This window comes from Abramis brama (genome assembly GCF_963993115.1).
Source record: "Abramis brama genome assembly, chromosome: 14".
In the NCBI taxonomy this organism is placed as follows: domain Eukaryota; kingdom Metazoa; phylum Chordata; class Actinopteri; order Cypriniformes; family Leuciscidae; genus Abramis; species Abramis brama.
The window spans coordinates 30,954,632-30,978,435 of NC_139976.1; the positions used below are offsets into that span (position 1 = coordinate 30,954,632).

Sequence of the window (23,804 nt, forward strand, 5' to 3'; positions counted from 1 at the left end):
CATGAACATACACACTCTGGGGACATCAGAGACTTATTTTACATCTTGTGAAAAGGGGCATAATAGGCCCCCTTTAAATGTTAATTTCTGATCTATCATTCTCTTACTGTTACATGATTCAGTGACATTACAAAGTGAAACTATTGAAGGTGTTTTTCACTGCACGTTTTTCAATTAAAAAAATCTTTCAGTTTTAATCATTTTTTGTGAAATTATTTGGTAGTCAGAGGTGTGTGTGGTTGGGGCGAGATTTCTTTAAGGGGGGGCGCGACCAAAAAATGTTTGAGAACTACTGAACTAAACTGGATTTTCAAAAGTATGCACCAGTTTAAATAAACTTGCACAACGTTCTAGAATGAATTTCACACTGATCTGTTATTGTGGGAACATCGACTTTACATTTTCAAGCCACTAAACATGACGCTGAAGAAAACGAACTGCGACTGAAGCAACCAATACTTGTCAATGTCCTCTTGGGTCGTCCTTGGCCAATGAAAGCTGCAATGGAGCCGTCAGTCTGAAGGACTTGTAGATCGAACTGATATGCCATTTCGAACAAAATCAGGGCAAAACGAACTTCATTTGGAGTTAGTTTTGGGAGTTCAAAGCAGCTTGCCAAAGCAAACTTTCCAGAAAAATTCACTTCGACTAATAAACACCTTTGTACTACCATTGGCCTGCGCCGATTACATAATAGGTAGGTTTCCCAATCTCTAATTCCATGTTGTACAGTTCTACAATACGCGAAAAACTTTTAAAAACAATTTGAAATCCATCCATAGTTAACATCATTACAATACCTCCAGATTCCAATGCATAGTCCACCAGACCAGTGCGGTCTTCAGAGTAGAGCTTCATTGCATTGTTGACAATCAACTGTACATGCTGAGGAGAAAGATCAACAAAACACAAAAGCAGCATTACATATCTGACAATAATTGGGTTACTTATTAATTAGCATTCTCAAAGACGAGTTCTCAAAAGCTTACTTCCTCAGAGAGGCCTGCCTCCCCTGTGGCTTGTAGTACAGTCTGAGTGATTGTCTCTTTAGTAGGCCTTGACTTGCCCTCCTCTACCTGAAGGGACAGGTTACCCAGAATGCTGCTCTCCAGCATGCTGAGTGAAGCCTGCAGTTCAGTGGTGCTCACAAAGTGATCAGAGAGCCACTGCAGGAGAGATTCAGGAAGCTCCAGCTCTACTGCTCGGTCACTGCCGTAAAACAGAGACTTGATTTCCCTTTCCACCTGCTCGGACACCTGCAAGAGAACAGATCCAGGAGTTAAGACACCATTTAAGACTGTTCAGACTGATCTGCCTTTTGGTATATTAGACTCTTTAGTTGTCATCTCATTTTTAGTTGTCAAAAAAAACCCCAAAAAACTTCAAAATACTTTTAACTACTGCAAAGCAAATGTGATGCAATACATTTTATTTGTATATATTGTTATATGAAATTTATAAGACCACATAATAGGAGAATTACCAGTATTAACCCCAGATTAATTCAATCAATGGAATTTAACTAGTGACTGCTCAAAAACGGTCCAAATTTATGAAACCTACATATTAACAAAACAAATATTACACAAATATTTTGTTTGAAAATATTCTACTTAACCCTCTACTGCACGGTGTTGCCATATGGCAACATACCCTTTCTTTGGACATTTCTTGAAATTTGAAAATAAACGAGCTCTGAATGGTCTTAAATTCACGGTAGAACCTGGTGGTAACCAATGATATGCTTTGATGACATTACATGACACTACACACCCTTGCACTGTCATTCTTTTCACATACTTTTGATGACTCCAGTTGCTGAAGAAGTGCTTGTGAATATGTGAAGATTTGCCTAAATTTTTCATATTTCTTCAGAATTTAAAATTACATCAAGCATCTGGGATAAGTTCTAATCTTTTTTCAATCATTGTCACATTGTTTTGATATTACTATTACCTTTTTATTCAATAAAATAGGTATGTTGCCATATGGCAACATTGTGCGGTAATGGAACAATATTTTGCCCATGCTAATGCAGAGTAGCTTTGTATGAATGACAATGTATGGATGCACTGATATAGTTGGATGGTTGTATTCTACTCATATTTATATATATTTGTATATATTTATAAAGTAAAGTAAAAGTAAAGTATAAAAGTATAATTTTATTACTTATTTTGTTTAGAAAATGAAGCCGTCAGTGTTCTATGACAAGGCTGAGAGGATATACCATCTCATGAAAGTGAGGATGAGCTAGGGATCAGTGATGAGGAGTATGAGAGGCAGGCAGAATTAGGCCTAGTAGACTCAATATGTAGTAGACTAAATGTTGTTGAAATAATCGTTTCACATTGAGTAGTTTCACTTGAACAGTTCTTATGAGTTTGCGTCAGATGTTTTGTAAATGTTGTTGAAATAATACTTTGAAAATTAGTTTCATATTTTGTACACAAAGCTCTTGAAAACATTTTAAATAATAAAAACAATTTAATTTCTAAAAGACAGGTCTGTAATCATCTATGAATTTCATGTCATTTTGGGAGAAAACACATCAGGCTGTTCCATTGTCGCACAATGTTGCCATATGGCAACGCACCCAAAAGTACCCCCCGAAAAAAAGAAAAGAAAAAAAAAAATGTTAATTTGAGTCTATTTTATATATAAAAAAACACTGTAACATTTTTTTCCATGATTGCATAATAATGCGTGCAGTAGAGGGTTAACTTTTTATGAAAAAGAAGCTGCAATTGTTCATCAATAAGTGAATTTCTCCTTTTTCAGACCTACTTTCCTTATTCAAATGTAGACACTTTAGGATCTGTATCATATGAACTACAGCCTAAAGGGGTGTAGAGCAAAAGTTCAGATTTATGAAACGTCAGCTAAATTTGTTGTCTGTTTGTAGTGCTATTGTTGTCTGTAAAAATGTGTGTGCATGCATATTCATATTTATCAACAAAATTCAGTCCTGAAGGCAGTGGTTTTCAATCCTGGTCTTGGGGACCCACCACTCTGCACATTTCCTGTCTCTTATCTGAAGGGGGCGTTAACACACCTTTTTTTAAAAACTAAAAATCGGAAAACGTATGCGTTTTGGCAATTCTAACGGTCACCACATTTTCAAAGTTTGGTTTGCATACTAAAAACTAGGTGGTTTTTAGAAAAGTTTAACATTTCTTGCATTATAAGCGCTAAACAATAAGTGTTAATGTCAGGTATAAAAACTAGGTACTGCAAACACTTATAGATAACAGATGGCATGGAGCACTTACTGAGCTTGAAAAGGAGGCCAGCTGCTCACATTTGTCTCTGCATCCCACCAGCCCCTGCACATCATCTCTGATGCGCTCCAAAGCCTCCTCTAGCCTCCTCACCTCTGCCAGCAAAGCCTCACTGGAGCCGCTTTCATCCTCCTCGCTGAAGAGAAACAGACATGCTTTACATTACAACATCCATTTACATGAAGTACCTGGAATATTACTTCAATCTGGTTTAATGTTTGAAAGACATCACTGTTGACTGTTTAAAGATAATAACCTGGGATCAGGGGTGGGCACCTCAGCCTCAGGAATCTTTTGCAATGCGGGCTCTTGTTTTCTCTGCAGCTCCTAAATTGAACACATTAAATTGAAATCACCAGTTCTGCTGAATCTGTTGAATGTTGCTTATGGAATCAGAGGTCATTATATCATACTCAAAAAGCATGGGTACTGTGATGTGAAAGTTCAGAGTAACTTTGGGCCAGTGGTTTAGAGCCTTCCACAACCAAAACTAAATCCTGCAGCATGCTGATATAAACCACCTTGTGTGTTCCTGGTACAATTTGAATGTCACACCTCAGTTTTGCGTGCCAATGTCTGGAGCAGAGCCTCAGCTTCGGCAAGTCGAGTATTCTCTGACTGTTGCTCTTCTGCATGCTTTTCCTGACGCTGCAGACAGAAGCAAAACACATCAAATCAGGAACTAATTAATATGCTAAACAAGGACTTAAGCATTTTTCAATTAACTGAATTTAATCACAAAAAAAGGCATTACATAACATATAACTGAAAATAAACATGTTAAGAATGGTGTTAAACTAAGAACAATGTAAAAGTTATGTCAGGATGTTAATCTCTAGTCGTCTCTGTGCTCTACACAGCTGGGAGTGAGTTTAGCTCACCCAAGTTACTCTTTTATCGTGAACTTCATAAACAGTTCACAAGTTTAGGGGTAGAAAAAAAAAGTAAGTTCTTGAAGTCTTATACCATGTCCTAACCAGATGCAATTTGATAAGATTCCAGTGACAAGTGATTTCTCTGCAACTACGAGACAAAAAAAAAAAAAGAAGCCAATCAGAAGAGTGTGTGGGCAGGCTCTATGCACGCACACGGCACTCGCAACGAAGTGGATAAGTACATAATCAAATTCATAAATATTACAGCATTTTAATATTAAAAATACTAATTGAGTTACTGAAACGATCTTTGTCATAGACCCAACTCAATGTGAACAAAAGTGTATTCTAATGCCTTCTGTGACTAACAGTATAGCAGACTACATGCATTAAAATATCAGTTGACACTATATCTCCCAATACTATGTCTTATGATATTTAAATGCTTAGTTGTGATCAAAACACGTTGTTACCCTCGATACAAACTACAGATGCAATGTAATGCAATGATGATTGAGAGATCATAATCATAAGCCTGATGTATCATTTGAACATGATTTTTCTAAAAATTATGTATTAAAAGCAAACCTTAGTTGCTTCACTCCAATAAGTGCTCATCTTGAAATATATCTAACAATATAAAAGTTCTTCTTACATCTACTTAAATATATCTGTAAAGATTTCACCACAAAAAGAAAAGTGGAGGACATTTTGTACAATTATAATAAGGCCTTTAGCTGGCTAAAAAAAGTATGAACTATTAAGCCTCTGTTATACTCCAGTTTGGACGCGTACACGACAGCTGCGCACAGCTCGGACGCGGACTACTTGTATTTATACTTTCTGCTGAGGTCCGCTCGGTAAACGCGTTCAACGCATGCGCAGTAGATCGGTCTGGCCAGTATAATCGATAATATTTTAAATATTTATAGTTTATATTTGCATTTATGTCAAAACCTAGACACTTTCAAACATCAAAATGACATTTATTAATATGTATTCGTGTCAAAATGACATATAAACATCTTTTCCTATTCTATTTTGCCTGGAAACGCTTCCAACAGGCTTGCGTGAAAAATAGGCATTGGTTCTATTTCTAGCATGCACGCGTTTTCCGTTTTTTCAAATTCGGCGTCCATGTTATTTCCATCTCTTTCGCGGTTTTAACCTAATGAACGCGCGCCCTTGGTCCGCGCGGTCACAAAAAATGGGAGGCACGCGCCAGTCCGCAACGAGCCTCCGCGCGCACCCCCGATGACGATTTTTACGTCATGCGGACCCTTGCGGACCCTCGCGCCATCGCGGTCGCGAAAGTATAACAGAGGCTTTAATCAGATGAAAGGTTTTAACGGGTTTTTCATCAACGTTTTGATCATGCTGATAATTTAGAGATCTTAGAAATGTGTATAAACATGAGGCAATAGGCCTTATGGGATTAAGCATGATGTCACCTGTTGCGTGTTCTTGGCCTCTTTCTGCACTTCTCCCTTCAGCAGGCTGAATCTCTCCTCCAGCAGGTCTCCTATCCACTGGCCCAGGCTCTCTCTGTCTGTGTGTCTGTGAAGCTCTGACCGCAGCGTGTTATAGAGACTGAGCACTTCAGTGTGCTGCTCTTCCTGCCTGAGCAAACCCCCTGCCACTCGATCCCACAGCTGAGACAAGCTCTCCTCCAAATGCATCATCCTCTCTGCCTCCACTGACAGCACAGATGGCCTCTGGGAGGAGCAAGACATGATAGGGTAAGATGCCCAGCTTAAGAACAATGTGCTTATACTTTTACATGGTAACATATTTAGATCTACGTTTAGCATCAACCAGAACATTAAATGAAATAAATAAAACATTTGCTCATTTACTTGCCAACAAAATTACTAAAACTGGTCATATTGCCCTACTACTGTGATGAGATGGACCCCTACCTGAGGCGAGAAGACCCCCTGGCTCAACTTTTACACTTTTGATATTCTAATTTATATTTTTTTTTAACGCGTCATTAAATGTTCAAGAGCCCCTGTGGTGGATATCATGTGTTTAATGTTGATTATATGCCTATGTGGTGGTTTTTTAAATATGCTTTAAGACAAACCATGTGCAAATTCATCAGCCAACACCATTGCTGAGTATTTTCTCCTTAAAACTGCAGTTTACCAAAGACAGTCTCAAAAACACGGTTTGAAATCGCACGCTCTCAACTTCAAAAACATGTTGTAACCAATCACATCTCAAACGCGGGCGGGCTTTAGCATATTACTATGCTGCGAAGTGGGGAGTCTCAAGAAGCAAGATTATCCCGGTATATTTTTCTGTTATGAAAAATCAGGTAGATTTAGCAATATAGTGGGTGAATTATGTATATGAAGTATATTACGATGTTATGATGAACTAGGTCTTTCTCCACTGACATTCAGAGCTGTTCAATGCGTTTCTAAGGATACTAACTTTTAGAAGGCAGCTGTCTGACTCTGAGATGGCAAATGGGAACATGGTTTGTGAAACATTAGAAACATTATTAGCTGTTTGATAACAGTCAAGCAAAAGGCTAATCATATCAATTACCATTATGTGTCCGACGTTGTAGAGAGTGATACATAAAACGCGTTAAAATTCTGATACATCGAATTGTAAACAAACCCGTTTAATTCACTCTTCCTCTTTCTTCTGAATTCAGAAATTCAGTTTCTGAATTAAAGGGTAACTCTTGCAAAATGCAACCTAGGCTCTTTGTTAATCTACCCGAGGCAAACTTTCGTTTAAAAGCATAATTAGAATGGAAACGCCACTTTTAAGTTTGACCGTATTTTTGTTTTAGGTTAAAATGCCTTGTGAATGGGAGTGAATGGGGCACTTTTATGATAGCATCAAAAATCACTATTTTTAAAACACTAAGGAGGCTCGATACAACATGAAACTTTGCTCAAAGTATCACCAGGGGCTCTACAGATGAACTCGAGCATTGAGAACATTGTGTACACAGAGTTTACTAAAAATACTAAAAAAAAAAAAATGTAAACCAGTATTTCCACTTGCCATTGTGCAGCGTTTACTACAGTAAAGTAGAGTGAGTGGATCAGGTCGTTAGAGCTTGTGTGATTAAATGGCGGCAGGGACCAATTTGCATATTTATGGGTTCACGTATACTAAATGCAAGGGTGTAGTAATAATATATTGTTATTTGTAAAGTCTATTTAACTAGCTACAATACACAAGTAATACCTTGAAAGCTAAACACTACCTGAGAGTCCGTGTCAGTGGGAGTTTGTCCCTTCTCTGAGTCGCCCATGATCGGAGGGGTGAGATGGGATGAGTCCCTCCACTCCATCACATTAGCAGCAGGCAGCATGGCCACCAGTCCAGAAGGCCCCCAGTAGCACAGAGCTATCAGGAACAGCACAGAAGAAACACGTGGAAAGATGAGGACGCAGGATTTCATTTCCATTTAGACCAATAGCCAGTCACAAAAAGTATGGTATGCTCACCGAAGAACAGAAGGAAAGGTACAAGAAATAGGACTTTTGAAAGCACAGGGAGAGACCTGGAAGAGAAGATGGTGACAGGTTACATTTTGTTAGTCCCGTTGTACTTCAACACACTGGCAGTGTTTTGGCCACTGCTCAAAATATGAAATTATTAAATTGACAATAAGCTTTACATTAACAATAAATCAAATGATGAATGACCATTATATAACCACACTGACTGGACATGCATTAGACACTAGCTATGGATCCATTCAACTATTTTCATGCGCATTTTGGGATATTACTAAAAAAAAAAAAAAAAAAAGGTGGATTGAAAATGGCAAGATGCGCCTAAATTAAAAAAAATATGCTTTAAAAAGAAAAATGCTCAATTGCAACTTCCAATATTATACAGATATTTTGCACCAATTTCCCAGAAAGTGGTTTTGTTCTCTTGAACACATGGGATGGAAACAGTGCTTTAAATGGCAAATATGTTTTGAGATATTCTAGTTGTGCATCAGTTAAATTCGCAACTTTAGATGGAAACATGGCTACTGACAGTTACAGAAATTTCTTTTGGGGGAAAAACAAAAATCTTACTTTGCAAAGAAATTGACAAGCCACAAGAAGCTTCCTGATATTGTCCTCCCTGGAAACAGACACACAGAGTAAAACATGAGTAAAGACTGACTGTGAAGTGTGTACACTAATCCAGAGCACAGATTGGGGTTAGGGTGCACAGCGGGAAGTCATGCTCATTCACAAGAGATTGGAAAAAAGCTGACAAACTGCACAGATTATGCACTTAATAGTATTCATCCTGTGAAAAGACAGGCCTCCTAAATTAGAGTACATGAAACATACTGTAATACTGCTGTATATACTGTAAGGTCCAGATATTTGAGACTATTGAAAACACTTCCATTTTGCATTTTCCTAAACAAACAAGGTATGACAAAGTCAATGTAGTCTGAGGGAAAAGTGACAAACACTTACACCCACATTTACACCCACAACCTTGATTTTATGACAAGAGTTCATTGTACTATGAAAATACTGTAAAACTTCAAAACATCCGCCCCTATACATTCATTAAAAATCTTGCTCTGAAACAGAGGCTGAAATTAAGGGATGGGGCAGTTCAAAATGAAACCAAACTCACTGCAAGTGCAGAATTTCCCATGCAAAGAGGATGTTTACATAAATGTCTTAAAGGCACAACAGCAAAAAAGGGCCAGTTTACATTTAAGGACAGACAAGATGAAAAATTGCCATGTGACAAACACGCGTTAAAAAAAATATATATAAATGTGAGAAAACGGCAAAGTGCACTGGAGGGGGTTCGTTTGTCATGTCAGATTTTGGACCCCATTGTATCTGTAAATAAAATCTCTATTGCACATAAATCTTTGGCATATGTAGTATTGAATAAGGCTTAAAAAAAAAAAAAAAAAAACATCATGAGGTGCATGTCAAGAAAGACAATCCACCTAAAAACAGCAAAGGGGTTGAAGGGGGTAACAGCACAAGTACGCAACCCTCAAATAAATTAATATGGTCCTGAGAGCAAAACTGAAAAGGAAAGTTCTAACTACACCGAGTCGACATGCAGGTGAGTCCCAAATGGAATCAGAGCAATAGAGCCACAGAAGAAAAAAAAAAGGGGGGGGGCAAAAATAGCCATGCAAGGACGTCTGAAAGCTCTTCACCAGGACAAACCCACAACTGCTAGGGAACAAACTGCCCTGACCACAACCTGAAAGACATTAATGCGGGGAAGGAGTTCACAGCAGCATTAACTGGCTTGCCCACCATTTCCAAACCAGAAGCTCTCGGAGGGACCAAGATTGAGGGCAAGAAGTGATGAGCATATAACCTGTAAAAACTATGAGCCACCATAAAGTCCCTACAGGCTTCTGTTCCTGGGAAGACTGAGAGTCCGCTGCAAAATTCTGCTTCCTTTTGCAGTCATCACCTGTTAGGATCAGTGTACGGTTGAAAATGAATAATATGTAGGCTTAAGTTCTACTTCTTTTGCTGCTGTCTTCATCCAATGATGTCCACCACTGTAGGCATTTTAAAAAGAGGCTGTAACAGTGTTTAGTGTGCAAACACTGAGCCTGTGATATCTACATTCATTTATTGCATCACTCTACCATTTTACATGAGGGTATACAACTGGCTTTGCTACACAACCTAGTGAGCCTGTCTAGGCATCTACCTTCTAAGGTAGCATTTAAACAATCAGTTTTTCCAGTTACCAATGTGGATGCATAGTAAGCGTATACTGTATGCATATATATACACAATTATGTTTTTGATTCATTTTGATTGTAAATCAACATTTCTATCGCTTTGTCCAACTCAGTGTAATATTGCCTTACAGTTTGCACAAAGGCAAGGCATCTAAACAGGCAGCATAATCAATTAGCACAGTTAATGGGATACTTCTCTATCTGAAAGTCAAGAATGTATACTCACACAGTATGCCGCTGAACTTTGGCTGCTCCTTTTGCAGCACTACCTCTTTAACACTCATACTGCTGTAGTATTTCTCATTGCCTATGACGGATCAGAAAGAGAACAAACAATCATTAGATAAAACCAAGAGTTCTGTACCAGTCTCTCTCCATCCCTCCAGAGATTTGCATGTAACCAAGGCAGTGCTCAGTGGAGAGGCGCATTTGTTTACGCCCAGTGTAATCATGCTTCGCAGAACATCTGCAGGGGAAGAAAATTTTAAGGTTAGTGTATATAGATGTAGGCGGTCAAACACCATAGAAGAGATGTGGAGACTAAAGCGGCCTGTTAAAGGAGTGAGAGAGGGTGAGAAAGGTTTATCAGGAAACGGCTGCCCAGCATACCCCAAGGCACCATGGGATTGCTGATGGGTAAAACCTAAAAGCGATTGTCACATGGATTCCTCAACCAGAAACCAATTTAAAGCAAGTGTTCAGGGATTTTTTTTTTTTAACTCGGAAAAGATGCAGAAAAACGAGTTACAGCCGACATGGTTGTAAGTAACGATCAAAAAGTTAGATGCTACTAGATTAGCAGCATTACATTGGCTTTACCATCAATTATGTGAGATTTACAAAAAAAAAATAACTGCGCTTTAGGCATATGTAAAATAAGTTATATGGAGGTCATTGCACTAAGAAAAGGGTACACAAAACACTTTTTTTGTAGAGATCTTGACAAGTTTTGGATAAGCGTATTAACTCGATTCGTGGAAAGTGCTATTACACTTCCTAAGATATAAACAGATATAAAAATGAAAAAGTGATGGTCATTTTTACTAAGGGTACTAATGTGAACACTGGTGTTGTGCCATTAAATAACAAAATGGCCTCTGTGGTGTTCGGTATGTTTGAAAACATTTAAGTTCTATTCAATGCCACAAGTGACAAAGATACACTTCACCTTTAGGGTGACTTCAACACGGTGATAAAAACCACTTACTAACCTGGGTTACGCACGGTTATATCCATTATCGCAACTTCAATTTCAAGACGACGAAAAGCCGGTAACCTTTGCATGATGCCTGCAAGGATACCAGAAAGGGGCCATTTACATCAGGGCTCCTCAATTGCATTTGCTTTGAGGACCAGATTATTAAACTGAAAAATTTAAGGTAGACAAATATTTTACTGAAAATACTGAGTATTTTCCTAATCTCAAACAAGCCCCGGTCCAGCAGTTCATGATTTAGAAGCGTTCCTGTAATCGTTTGCTGCACCAATGATCTAACATTTCTATGAAACCCAGAAAAAAGCGCCTCAAAATTCCCTAAATTAATAATTTTCTCTTGAAATTAATTGGTGTGATCAAGAGCAAAATGTGTTACACCTTTAAGAGTGTGAGTTCTTTAAGATGACGTTTCTGGTTGCTTGTACAGTGTGCACAGTAGTTAGGTTAAGTGAACAATCCAGTCACCAGAGGGTCTGAAAAATCAATACCTCTGTTAGTACAGCCATTTGTAGCTCTCTTCTGCTGAACAGACTGCAGTGTCTTCTTCAGCACAGTGGCTGTGGAGCGAGCAACTCCATTACACACCCGCACAAACCAGTGAAACACTGATAACAGCAGGCCTGGAGAAATATAGACTGATATTAAACCAACACATAAGGTTTGATGGTCAAGCTGATGGAGCTGTCTGGAGAGACGGTGGACCGAGATTGTGAATGTGATTTCACCAAGTAAAACATGTTCCTGAATCAACATCCTTGTTGATCCTGGAACAACATTACTATCAACCAATCAGATTTGATGGATAGTTTTACAGTTTATGTGAAGTTTAGGCTTATAACAAGGATTAGGGGCTTCTACACCATTCTTATTCACCTATCATTAGGCCTGTCACGATTATGAAATTTGGCTGACGATTAATTGTCTAAAAAATAATTGCGGTTATGCCGATTAATTGTCAGTTTTAGGGCTTTGACGATTAATTGTCTGTGTTAGGGCTTTGGCGATTATGCCGATTAATTGTCTGTTTTAGGGCTTTGTGCTTCATTCATTAAATAATTGTGATGAATTTAATCCTTTGTAAGTTATCATTTTGCAGTGTAAGATTACAGTTAACACCTTTAAATATTGAATAAATATATTCAATAGCTATGACAATTTGTTTATTAAACTTAGTGAGTGTATAAATCAGCAGCAAAAAGTAATTTTTGAAAACATCTGCACAGTAATTTATTAAAATCTAAACATGTTAATAAAAACAAATGTGCACAAACCATGATAATATGATACGCTTCAAAACAGCGGAACAAAGCGCGTATGCGCATCGCGGGTGCAGAATGATGTGCTTAATGCAACATGGAGTCACAGTGCGCAGCGCTGCACAAGTGCGCATTTAAAAGTTCACGGCACAAAGCGAAGAAATGTCGAGCGCACAAATCCTAGTGTATATCAGTCCAACAGTTTATTGATCATTTGTTTCTTCACAGTTTTAAACTCCAGTTATTGTGCGTCTGATGCCAATTCATAGTCCTTGTGCTGTGTAGGCACACGGTAGCGAGCGAGTCATTTAGAAACAGCAAAAAACTCCAGCAAAATAAAGTCATTTTATGCAAATCCACAGCCCTTTATCTACAGATCAAGCATTATAACGTCAATGTCACATTGGAGAAAGTTTTACCGTGTATCCTGTCGTAACCGGACGACGCGCGCTGTTTGAATGCTGAATGGAATGATTGACAGCTGCAGACGAGTTTGTGAACTTTAATTTAACAATGTAAATATACTACTGTCCCTCACATTAAGCTATGGAATGGCTTCAGATGACTTTGAATATATTGCTGGAAAACGTAATTAGTGCTTGTCTATTTATTTTGGTCCATGACTCCCCCTTGTGCCGTAGGCCTATAAAAGAGCGCAATAATCGCGGTTGTCTGAAACAATCGCGGTTAGATCAAATAATCGCGATCAGACGGTCATTTAATTATCGCGACAGGCCTACCTATCATTTTCACCTCTAATTTTAGGGATAAGTTATGGGTAGGGTTAGGTTTAGGGATAGGGGTCATGACTGTTTTTGGACAGGAACGTTGTTCCAGGATCAACAAAAGATATTAAATCAAGGTATATCTCTAACGCAGCAAAATCACAATGACCGAACAGAGCGAGTGACAGTGGTTGTGGAGAACATCATTCCCCAATAGATTGCTTTGCATGCATACAGAGAGTAGCTCAGTCGGGGGGGTTGGGGTTGGGTTGTGCTTTGGTTGCTCAAGACCCTGTCCTTTTTCAAAATTAATCAAAAGTGCCCCTCTCAAACAACGATAATTAGCACATCCTTGCTGAATAAAAGTATTAGTTTCTTTCAAAAAAAGAAAGAAAATTACAAAACTTTTGAACGGTACTGTATATTGGTACAAAACTTATTCAAAGAATCCTGAAAAAAATATCAAAAGTATATTAAATTAGAAAACCATTATTTTAAATTGCAGTAATATTTCACAATATTACTGTTTTTTCTGTATTTGATCAAATAAATACAGGCTTGATGAGCATAAGAAACTTATTTTAAAAACATTAAAAAGATTAATGTGTCCAAACTTTTGACAACACCCCCCCCACACACACACACCCCCTTTTTTACATTTGAACCCCTGCCCCTGAGGAACTCTCTGCATGTCCCTGAGCTCAGTACAGTATATAGCCTAGTACATGTCCAAGTCCCAAAACAAACTATGCAAGTACATGAACACAAAAGCATTCTAGACAGACATTTGAAGGTAACTATCGCCCCCTTGAGTTTTGTTTGTTTGTTTTTCAATGCCATGTCAGCTTCTGTGGCTATTTTCATGACAAGAAAAAAAAACTCTCAGGTTTTTACTCTAAAACTATATTTTCACCCCCTTGAGCACTGATGTGTCACTACATTAAAGCACGTACAATCAGACCATGTTTGCAATTTTACAGACTTCATGTGAACACATGTACTTGCATTAAATGTTTCTGGCCTAAGGTGGTTGTACACGCTCCATGCTAGGAAGTGGTTTTTATAATGGTTCAGAGTGTCTACTTGGCCAAGATTAGACAAGAGTTTCCTAACCTCTTGATCTCCACAGAGGTGTAAAATGTCGCTATTAAAGTGAAGAAACTAGTGAAAAACGTAAAAACCGTTAAAGGTGCACTATGCAGAAATTTAGCAATTTGTGAGCAAGTTTAGCCATCTACAGTCTAGCTCGCAAATAAACAATTACGGGTCTGCATAAAAACGTAATTACAATGTTAATTAATCAGTCAAGTTACAGATAGCAGTCAATAAGGCAATTGCAGCATTAGCAAATTGTTTTTTTGTTGAGACAGGAGAACTAAACGGAGATTCTGAGCTTAAGACACAGACGATAAAATCACGTCCTAACCCCCATCGTGTCTCGTAAAAAAATGTGTCTAAACACCAACACTTCAAGTGGATCATAAGAAATGTTTTTTTTGGGGGGGAAATTCGGCATACTTTAAGTATTCAGTTAGTTTTATGTCCTGACAGTGAAACATGTTTGCAAACAGGTGAAAGATTCCCAAACAGGCATAAACCATCCAGTGAGAAACACCACAAACTACAGAGGTGAACACCAGACTAAAAGGCTGATACCTTTGAGTAGAGCCATCTGCATCAGCAGTGTGCATATGTACACCACAAATGCAGCAATTCGCCTGCTGCTATGAAGGCACACCTCAGACAACATCCCCAGTACCCCTGTGGACACAATGAAGTCAAGCCTGCTCGTTTCCTTCAATATTACTTACAACAGACATCTTATCAAAGAAGCAACCAAAGAACGACAAGACTCGTGAGGCGCCTTTCCAGACACCAGGAAATACCTGACGACATGACGTGACAAAGACAGTCGAGTTTGCACTACATTAGGAACACATAAATACTGTATCCCCACAATGTAATGTGCTTGAAAAGACCAAAAAACAGGGGGACAGAAATACTCTTACACTGCAGGTGTGTAAAAGACTACTTAGATTTTCAAACACTCACCTGGCTTGTGTCTGCGATTATTGTCCCTGCAGTACAATGTAGTGTTTGGAAAGGAAGCTGTGCTGGGTGGCTCCGTCAACGACGGCTGATGCCCAGGAGCATCACGAAGGAAACTGTTGTTCTTGGAGGGAGAGGTGATAGGGCAGTCTTTGCAGAGGTAGCTGTTCTGTGCTGTAGAAGTCTGTGTTTTGGCCTCCACTGTGCTGTGGTGCGCAATGATAGTTTGGTCTGAAATAAAAATCCAAAAATAGTTCAACCAAAACCAACCACAAGATTAAAAAAACAAAAAACAAAAAAAACATTAAACTATTTTGAAGAAGAAAAAAAAAGCTATATTGATCAACGAACTACTAATTCCAAGATCTATTCCTCTCTCCATCTATCCCTCCATCCTTTTATCCCTCCCTCCCTCCACCCATCCTTCTCTTTCCATCCATCTTTCATTCCATCTAACATCCCATCCCTCCATCTTTCTATTCATCTACTATCCATTCCTCTACCATCCAATCCTCTTTCCATCCCTCCATCTTCCCATCCACCCCTCTCTCCATCCCTCTATCTTTCCATCATCCATCTTTTAATTCACCATCCATCCCTACATCCATCCCTCTATCTTTCCATCCGCCACCCATCCCTCTATCTTTCTATTGATTACAATCCATCCCTCTATTTTTCCATCTTTCATCCATCCATCGATCCATCACTTCAATAGAAGCACATTACTAAAAACATTATATGAACTCATGGTCTGTCTTTGTTTATAGGCTAATGTTAACCTACTTCTCAAAAGAAAAGAAAAAAGACTTTAACTGTTCCACCAAACTGTTACTCTGATCTAAGAGTATGCGTTCAGCTGGAGCACACACTTACCCTCGATGTCACGGTCTTCGTCCAAACCTAATATTAAACAAAAAATAAATTCACAAATCAATGCTTCAGCTGTCCATCAATCTCAGTTCATTTAAACTCAGTATAACATTGGGGTGATCAAAGGTCAGCTGGCACTGACCCCAGAAGCTGTCAACCACAGTGCGTTCCTGTATAGAGGACTCATCTAGCAGAGAGGATAGCAGAGAGGCATCACTGGGCGCACAGCTGTTGATGGTGCTGTTGATGGTGCTGTAATGGGCTTGGAGGATAGACGTTGAGGCAGACCTTGGTGTTTGAACAATCTGTGTTGTCCCTGAAACAGTGTGATAAGCTCTTCTGCTCAGAGTCCTACAATAGAAAGAGACAGAATTAGAAAAGCAAAAATAAAGATAAATGGGAGCTTGAAATAAGTATACAATTTTCATATGCTCACAGAACCGAAATGTGTCTTTATATTAATGAATTGATATGGATTTTTTGATGGTTGATATAAAACTAATGTGCAATATATATTACACCATTTAAACACTATAATAGTCACTCATAATTCTGCTGTGCTCGAAGCAGTGTCAAAATAAAAGTGCGTATTTTGCAGCGTATGATGGGCACAGACTAAGATTTCTTTTAAGCTTCAGACTATGATTTCATCCAAATAGGGATTACCAAATATTATATTTTGAGCCAATTTTAGAACGCGCAAGTCTCTCTCTGACACACACCTTTCTTAACTTAATGAGATTCACCTCCAACTCCTGTTGCAATCTGTACAGGCCATTCTGATCAAGACCGTACCCAAATGCACTTGGCTTGTTTTTTTCATGACTCAATACAACACAACTCCATTCAGCTCCTGTACATAGCCTACATGTTTATTTTGATCAGTCATGCATCCCCTAGCAATGAGTCGCTTGAGATTGTTATGTGCGGACTGGAGACATTTAGTGTGAGACACTCAGTCGCTTGGCGTATGATGCTGAGTTTTTCCTCAGTATCAACTTACAAAATTGGCAAGAGTATGATGCATACATTGCCTAGTTGTGCTGCATAATATTAGAAAAAACTGACATTGCGATATGAAAATTTCACCAGATGAATTTTGTATGCATGTGTCCAGTCAAGCTCAAAAAGAAGAGAAAGAGAAATGAAATCAGTGTTTACACTGTCACACAGTAAACGGCGTGGGCCAAACACGCAAAGATGTAGAAGTAGGCGTTGATTTGATCGCCCTATTACGTCATAATGTGACAATTCCAAACAAGCTGGTTTTCTGAGCTTGGTTTCAATAAAAGCCATTTTTGGACTTACAGAATGTTTTTACAGTAAAATGAACTCTTACATGTCAAAAGATCAAGGACATTTTTATTTCTCAATTCATAGCCCCTTTAAAATCTGTTCAGATTTTATAAAGCATATAGTGAATTCCAGCCTTTAAGCTCCAAGACAAATAAACTTAGTTTTAGCTGTCTGAAATGCAGCTAGAAAAACTTAATGTAATTTAAATTGTAACTTTTCTCTGCATCTTCTCCAATTTTAGTTGATCATTGATGTCTTTTCCTTTAAACTTTTGTCAACATTAAAAATTACATCCTCTTGCTAAATCCACGGCGCAAACTGTACTCACTTATCGCGGCTGTAGGCGGCGCTGTGGTGGAGTGCCGAGTCTAGCAAACTGTCGTCTCCATATTGACTCGTTGTGGTGTGCAGACGGAGACTACTGCGTCTGGACATCCTGGGTGACTCGTAGACGGGCCCAATCCTGAGCTCGCTCTCAAAGTCTAGCACTGAAGAGGAGTAGCTGGAACTGAGAGAAAAAAAAAGGTTAAGGAAAAAAAAAAAAGGATGTTGACTAACATCAGCTACTACAGAACAGTAGCAATTATACAATGAAATCTGGTATGCATTATATACTGGTATACGTTTAATGCTCGATTATGAATGGTGGACAAATATTCGAAGGTGTGCAATTATTCATTTAGTAAATGGCATTCCATTTGATGGCTTTGTATTTTGTTTTGCGATCGGTTCACATGATTTTCCACAAATGTAACAATATTCCATGATTTATTCTACCGGACATAGAATCTCGTTTCTTTTGCCAAAACTTTACTAACGTCTCACCCATTTTCGTAGGGGGAATATAAACATTTCTTTCTTTCATTTCACTTTTAATTACTACATTGATCCTTTACTCTAGTAAAGTAGAAACACTGTAAGCCAGATTCCTTTTTTTACTTGCACATCAAATTCAATTTAACAGTTTTTGCTTGTTATTAGACTTGGTAAGGCTGGTCAAGTTTATTTGTAAAATTCCCACACACACCGGTAATTTAGTTTCACTTTACTGGCAGCGCATTCATCAAATATATCCTAAATGTCTTGCACCTGTGGACATCAGTCCTTTTACAACAAGTTGCTTAACATCAGGAGAAAAAGATATTAGACAAGAGATGGTCTCTGTCCTTGTGTCAAAGCGCAGAGCGATATACATGTATATGAGACGCATTTGTCTTTGTGGGGAAATATAATTTTTTTGTTGACATATGACCACTCAAGTGCAACAATCCGTGAAAGAAAACTGAATTTGTGATCGCATTTAATATATTTATCAAGAATCAGTGTATGGTTAATTTATAGAGTTAAGAATGCTACAATAATGTGTGAAATATATTTGCATAGAGTTTATACTGAACAGTGTAATCAGACTTTAGTCATGAAAATTTTAGAAATAAACAAATGTTAAGGCATGTCAAAACATCTCCAGGGCCCAGAAACCCCCATAGACACCATAGGTTAAAACTTCTATTCTGATTGGACAGAACAGAACAGCTGATGAACACCATAAAAAAGCTGAAGACTGAGAAAATGAACTCCAAACATGTAAACAACGCACTTAACAAGAAATCAAAGCAATGCACTTAAAATTAAATACACAATGGTCTGGTCATTTTTCACTGCGCAGTCATCAATTCTAAGCTCAATGTTTCCAATCAGACAGTGCCAATGGTTCATGGGCAGAAGCAACTGCAATCTCTCTAGAAACAATCCCAGCATTCAAGTCTGTGAACTTTGGAGCAGTTCTGCTTGCTTGAGGTCTGACAGTATGACAAAGGGCATTCAGACAGCAGCTGCTGAGCAAAACATGCTAAAGAGTAACCTGACAATGTAGAATTAACTTCAGCTTACCACTGCTAAAGTTCCAGCCTTAAATTAACTGTAAAAAAACAGCACTCTGGCTAATGCTTTATCAATATATATTCAAACATAGAAAAAAGAAAAAGGAACACACAGTACAGTCCAGCCCCAGCTCTCCAGATCCCACGAGTCGTCACTGGTCATCCCATGGAAAAAAATCTGCACGCACTCAGGCACAAGGAGCTCTGGAGGGATCAAGCGAATTAAAAAGGCTTGCTCTACTTCCTGTGTTTATCTCCTGTATACGTGACATGTGAGCCACTAAACATTCCCTGTCCCTCCCTCATTACCTCTGTCGCCATCTAACCATTTTAAAGGTGCATCGCTGTACTTTGAACGTGGGATGAATTGCATCTGTACAACTGCTAAAAAAGGAGGAAATCCAGAGTCAGACCCAGTTTACACCTGCTATTAATCTCTGGTGATCCAATCATGCGATCAGCCGAGACACATTACGGTTTACACCGCGCAGTAACATGCAGGACTGAGCAATGATGATGTTCTGCTGATCCAGGGTCAGTGCGAGTGCATTTCAGGTTAGTTAACAGATCTGTTATGGCTAGTTGTGCTTTTATGCCTTATTTATGCTAATGCAGGTTTTCTGAATGTTTAAACTATTGTTGTGAACTCTGTTGAATTTTTTAAATTGCCAGAATGATTGTGACAATTTTGATGCATTGGCAAGAATGCTTAAAAAACATTTTTAAACCAATCACTGTTTTACATTCTATGACAAAGTGTCTCGAACTTAAATTTTAGCTGTAAAGTCAAGATATAACTTAAACGAGCTATTAATTAGAGGGAAAATAATTATATTGAAGGGTGTGGATTTTGGAATCCATGCTGCTTCAATGTATAGGTAATGATGAGTGATTATAATCAAGGCATTCATATTTTTCCTTCTAAATATCACGAGTTGAATGACTTCTCTAGGCTTGTGAGATTTTACTATGTCTGTATTTGATATAAATGCAGTAACATTGCTTGCTTATTTAGCTTCCAGAAATGAAATATGGAAAGATGTTTTGTTTGAGAAAGGTCTTTAACGCGTCAATACATACATCTGTTTTTCTAGGGTACCCTGACGACTATAAGTCACAGGGGTCATTGAAGTCAATAGTTTAAGGGACCATTTCTTTGTTAAAGCCTTACTTTCCAGTTAGACTAAAGTGTCCTCTCCTTGAGAGAAAGAATGTATTATCTTGATGTTTAGAGAAGACTCTCCCATTTATAGTTAGAGCCTGGCCAAATCCAACCTCGAGGAAGCCGTGTGTCGGTGTGTGTGTTAGACTTCTTGGTTACAGGTTAAGGAACCACTGGCATTATTGGAGATTGACTGAGTTGTTGTTCTTGACATGCTGGCGCCCAGCAACCCAAATCGGCGACCTGGAAGGTCACGACGTGCCTAACTTCAGGGTCTGAGTGTCAGCTGCCTAACTGATGGAGATATGCTTCAGTCTATCTGTATATGTGTGGAAAATGTGTGTTTATCTATTTCTTAGCCAGTGAGAATCATTCAACCTGAAGCAAGGACGTAGCTTAGACCTTGGTGAACGGTATAACTGCTGTGATCTTTGTAACTGTAAGCGGGGCAGCCTACAAATTCCTGTGTGAGCCTTGAAGCTGACTTCTGCTGATGAAACTGCAAACTATCTTCAGTAAAACTTTTCTTCAATTTATTATAATTCTGACTCTGGGTCTTCTTTCAAACATCTGCTCCTTGGATCCTAAACTGTTACCCAGTGTTGCCAACTTAGCGCCTATTTTTAGCGACTTTTCAGAACCAAATCTGTTCAGCGACAAATCTAGCTACTTTTTGGACAAACCTCAGTAACCTCCAAATGTTGCCAGCACAGTCCTGCGAGTGCAAGGTTTGCGTTCTCCTTGCCGTCACACACCTCTCTCTGCGTCTACCCTGTTCAGTGAATGGCTGAGAGAGGAGCAGAAGCACGGAACAGACGTGAATGAGCAGTGTTGTTTCCACGGACTTATCACTTATCTTTTGTTTTATATTTAAAGAATTTAGTTTGACCATTTTATTTTCCTTTCTTTTCTTGTGCTTATCACTTGTAATACTCACTATCACAGTGCTTTAGTTCACCCAGTTCCCGAACTCTCTCAATTCAGATAATTTTACACATAAAAAAAAATAGTCATTCAACAGCTACTCGTTCTATTGTCTGTCTATAGTAAATGAGAACAGCTTTATTGGACATTCGGCTATATTATATTATATTATATTATATTAAAATACAGTATGTGAGCATGATTTTAATGAGAGAAAACATTAGGCAGGCAGAACGCAAGTACGCCGCAATGACGTCATGAATATGCTAATTGACGTATGACGTCATCTAGCGACTTTTGGGAGGTGTTAGCTACTTTCCTTTGAAAATAGTTGGCAACACTGCTGTTACCCTCTAACAATATATACACTAACAAATTAATTTAATTTTTTTTTTAAAAAATTACAAATGGAATAAAGTTTGCATTTTAACTGAACTTTAGATGTGCTCTGTCAACTGCATGTTGATGTCACTGTCTACACAACAAATGCTTGTGGTCACATGGCATTGACGACTTCAATATCAAATCATCTAATGTGACATTTGACAACTAGTTACAATTAAACTGACTAATGCCACTTTCTCTTATGGATCATCTTTCGTTTTAAGCGATTTTTCCTTCCAAATCAAAAGTCCGATTTTTGCCAATAAATTCACCAGTCATCTCTCAAAAACCTTAAGTGCACACATGCAGGTATGCGCAGCTCGTTCCACCAGATCCTAGAGGTGTGTTCATGCTATGTCAGAATTACCCTAATTGCAAGATTCTAACTTGTAAAAAGCATTTTCACATCCGCGAAGAACTCAATTTGTAGCCTGGGAATTTTCAGTTATCTCCTACTTGTAAAATGCAATTTTAGCCAAGTTTGGAAAAATAGAAGCAAATATGATTACAGCACGTTAGATTTACTTTTGCAATTTGACCGATTTCTTTTTCTCTCTTTTAAAAAAATAATAATTTTTTTTTAGAAATTTTTAATTTCCTCAATTGAAGTGGTTTGAAACTAGGGTGACTTTTTTTGGATATACAATCTGAGAAAAGAAATCATTCAATGAGTCTATGTGGTCAATAAGTTACACCAGTCGTTTGAGAAAAAAAAACCCTGACCAATCATAGGAAACAAATTGGAAAGACCTTAAAGGCGGGCGTACACGGTGTTCAGACATTTGGTAGGTTGTGCACCATCGCACACGTTACGAGTCAGATAACCTGATAATTGTCAAAGCAGCTGAGCTTTCGTGCCAAACACGAATACTGGGGCGTGTTTCTCTACAGCTTAGGATAAAAAAAAAGAAAAAAAGAAGTGCACAAATTATTTGGTGAAAAGCAGAGAACAGTACAGCAATTCCTTTCAACAAAAACAATGAGAGTTTATTGAGTGTGACAGCCACTGGGTTTTAATATTCATTGATCTAGCATATGTGACGTAGGTGTGTTTGATTTGGAAATAGGGGACAGCCTATACACTGATCAAAATCAAACTGACTCTGAACATGCAGCTTAAATTTATCGGGAGGTCGAGAGGGGCTCATAAGATACTCTGCTCAGCTTGTAATTCCTCTCATACAACGAGAGTCACGACCATAAGAGCATCAATGATTTCCACACAATTTGTCAAAATACACCTACTAGAGTCACATGATCAGCACAAGTAGAAGTCCCATGATAACCACATACTAGTATGCTTGCCAGAGTAGATGGTATTCCTCGCCGCTTATGCTGTATGGACAGGTCGGAGTGCTCACACTCGGGAGGATGGGGACCAGCATAAGCGGCGAGGAATACCATCTACTCTGGCAAGCATAGTGGTTGACTTGAGTTATATGAATTTTTTTGGACTCACAATGGTCAAATCTTTGTGATCGGCCTCCTACAAACACACAGCAGAAGTTTCATCAAAATCAATGTATGCAGAAGTTATAGCACCCTTCCACACGATTCCAAAGTATGTGCAAGGTTTCAAAAGTTTGAGCATTGACACTTACGGCTTGGGCCCTTAAAAAAAAAAAAAAGCCTGCAAGCTCATACAACAGCAAAAATCATACCGTGTAAGCCCGGCTTAACACGCCTTTTTTTACGTGTTGGATAACATCCATTTCAACCACAATGTAAAACAAACATCCAGAATGATGTTTCAGCTTCTGACTCCCACACACTCTTACACAGACAGAGAGAGTGGAATGAGCATCTATGACTAAGCATTCCTGCACTGAAATGACAATGAAAACAAAACTGGAAGACTTCCCGAAAATATATAAGCAATAGGCTTTTTTAGAAAGTTAAACTTAAGATAAAAGTAGGAGAATTAGGGAGAATTATTGAATTATGAATAATTGACAGCCATTTTGTGAATATAACAATCATGTAATCAATGAAAAAAAATAAAAGTAGTCTGATTAGGAGTATTTTAAAAGTAATATAATCCAATTACATGCATTTAATGTTAAGAATCTGATTACATAATCCTGATCACATAATTATTTACTACTCATCACTATACTCTGCCTGTGTCTGTGTCTGTGTCTGTGTGTGTGTCTGTGTCTGTGTGTGTGTG

General features: G+C 38.4%; 1 protein-coding gene across 1 annotated transcript in view; it reads right to left on the reverse strand.

Annotated features, from left to right (window-relative positions):
* Nucleotides 1-19,549, reverse strand: part of LOC311095720 (uncharacterized protein) — a 117,730-nt gene extending 98,181 nt beyond the window's left edge. Inside the window, exons 1-15 of the mRNA XM_084134401.1 lie at nucleotides 19,278-19,549; nucleotides 17,613-17,792; nucleotides 16,131-16,339; nucleotides 15,992-16,018; nucleotides 15,122-15,349; nucleotides 10,099-10,179; nucleotides 8,218-8,266; nucleotides 7,633-7,688; nucleotides 7,389-7,531; nucleotides 5,608-5,871; nucleotides 3,837-3,929; nucleotides 3,538-3,608; nucleotides 3,273-3,417; nucleotides 990-1,256; nucleotides 801-885 (exon numbers count right to left, since the gene is read on the reverse strand). Of these exons, the coding sequence (XP_083990527.1) occupies nucleotides 801-885; nucleotides 990-1,256; nucleotides 3,273-3,417; nucleotides 3,538-3,608; nucleotides 3,837-3,929; nucleotides 5,608-5,871; nucleotides 7,389-7,531; nucleotides 7,633-7,688; nucleotides 8,218-8,266; nucleotides 10,099-10,179; nucleotides 15,122-15,349; nucleotides 15,992-16,018; nucleotides 16,131-16,339; nucleotides 17,613-17,792; nucleotides 19,278-19,327 (1,948 nt within the window). The 5' untranslated portion in view covers nucleotides 19,328-19,549. The remainder of the gene's footprint in view (nucleotides 1-800; nucleotides 886-989; nucleotides 1,257-3,272; nucleotides 3,418-3,537; nucleotides 3,609-3,836; nucleotides 3,930-5,607; nucleotides 5,872-7,388; nucleotides 7,532-7,632; nucleotides 7,689-8,217; nucleotides 8,267-10,098; nucleotides 10,180-15,121; nucleotides 15,350-15,991; nucleotides 16,019-16,130; nucleotides 16,340-17,612; nucleotides 17,793-19,277) is intronic.
* Nucleotides 19,550-23,804: the final 4,255 nt, after the last annotated feature.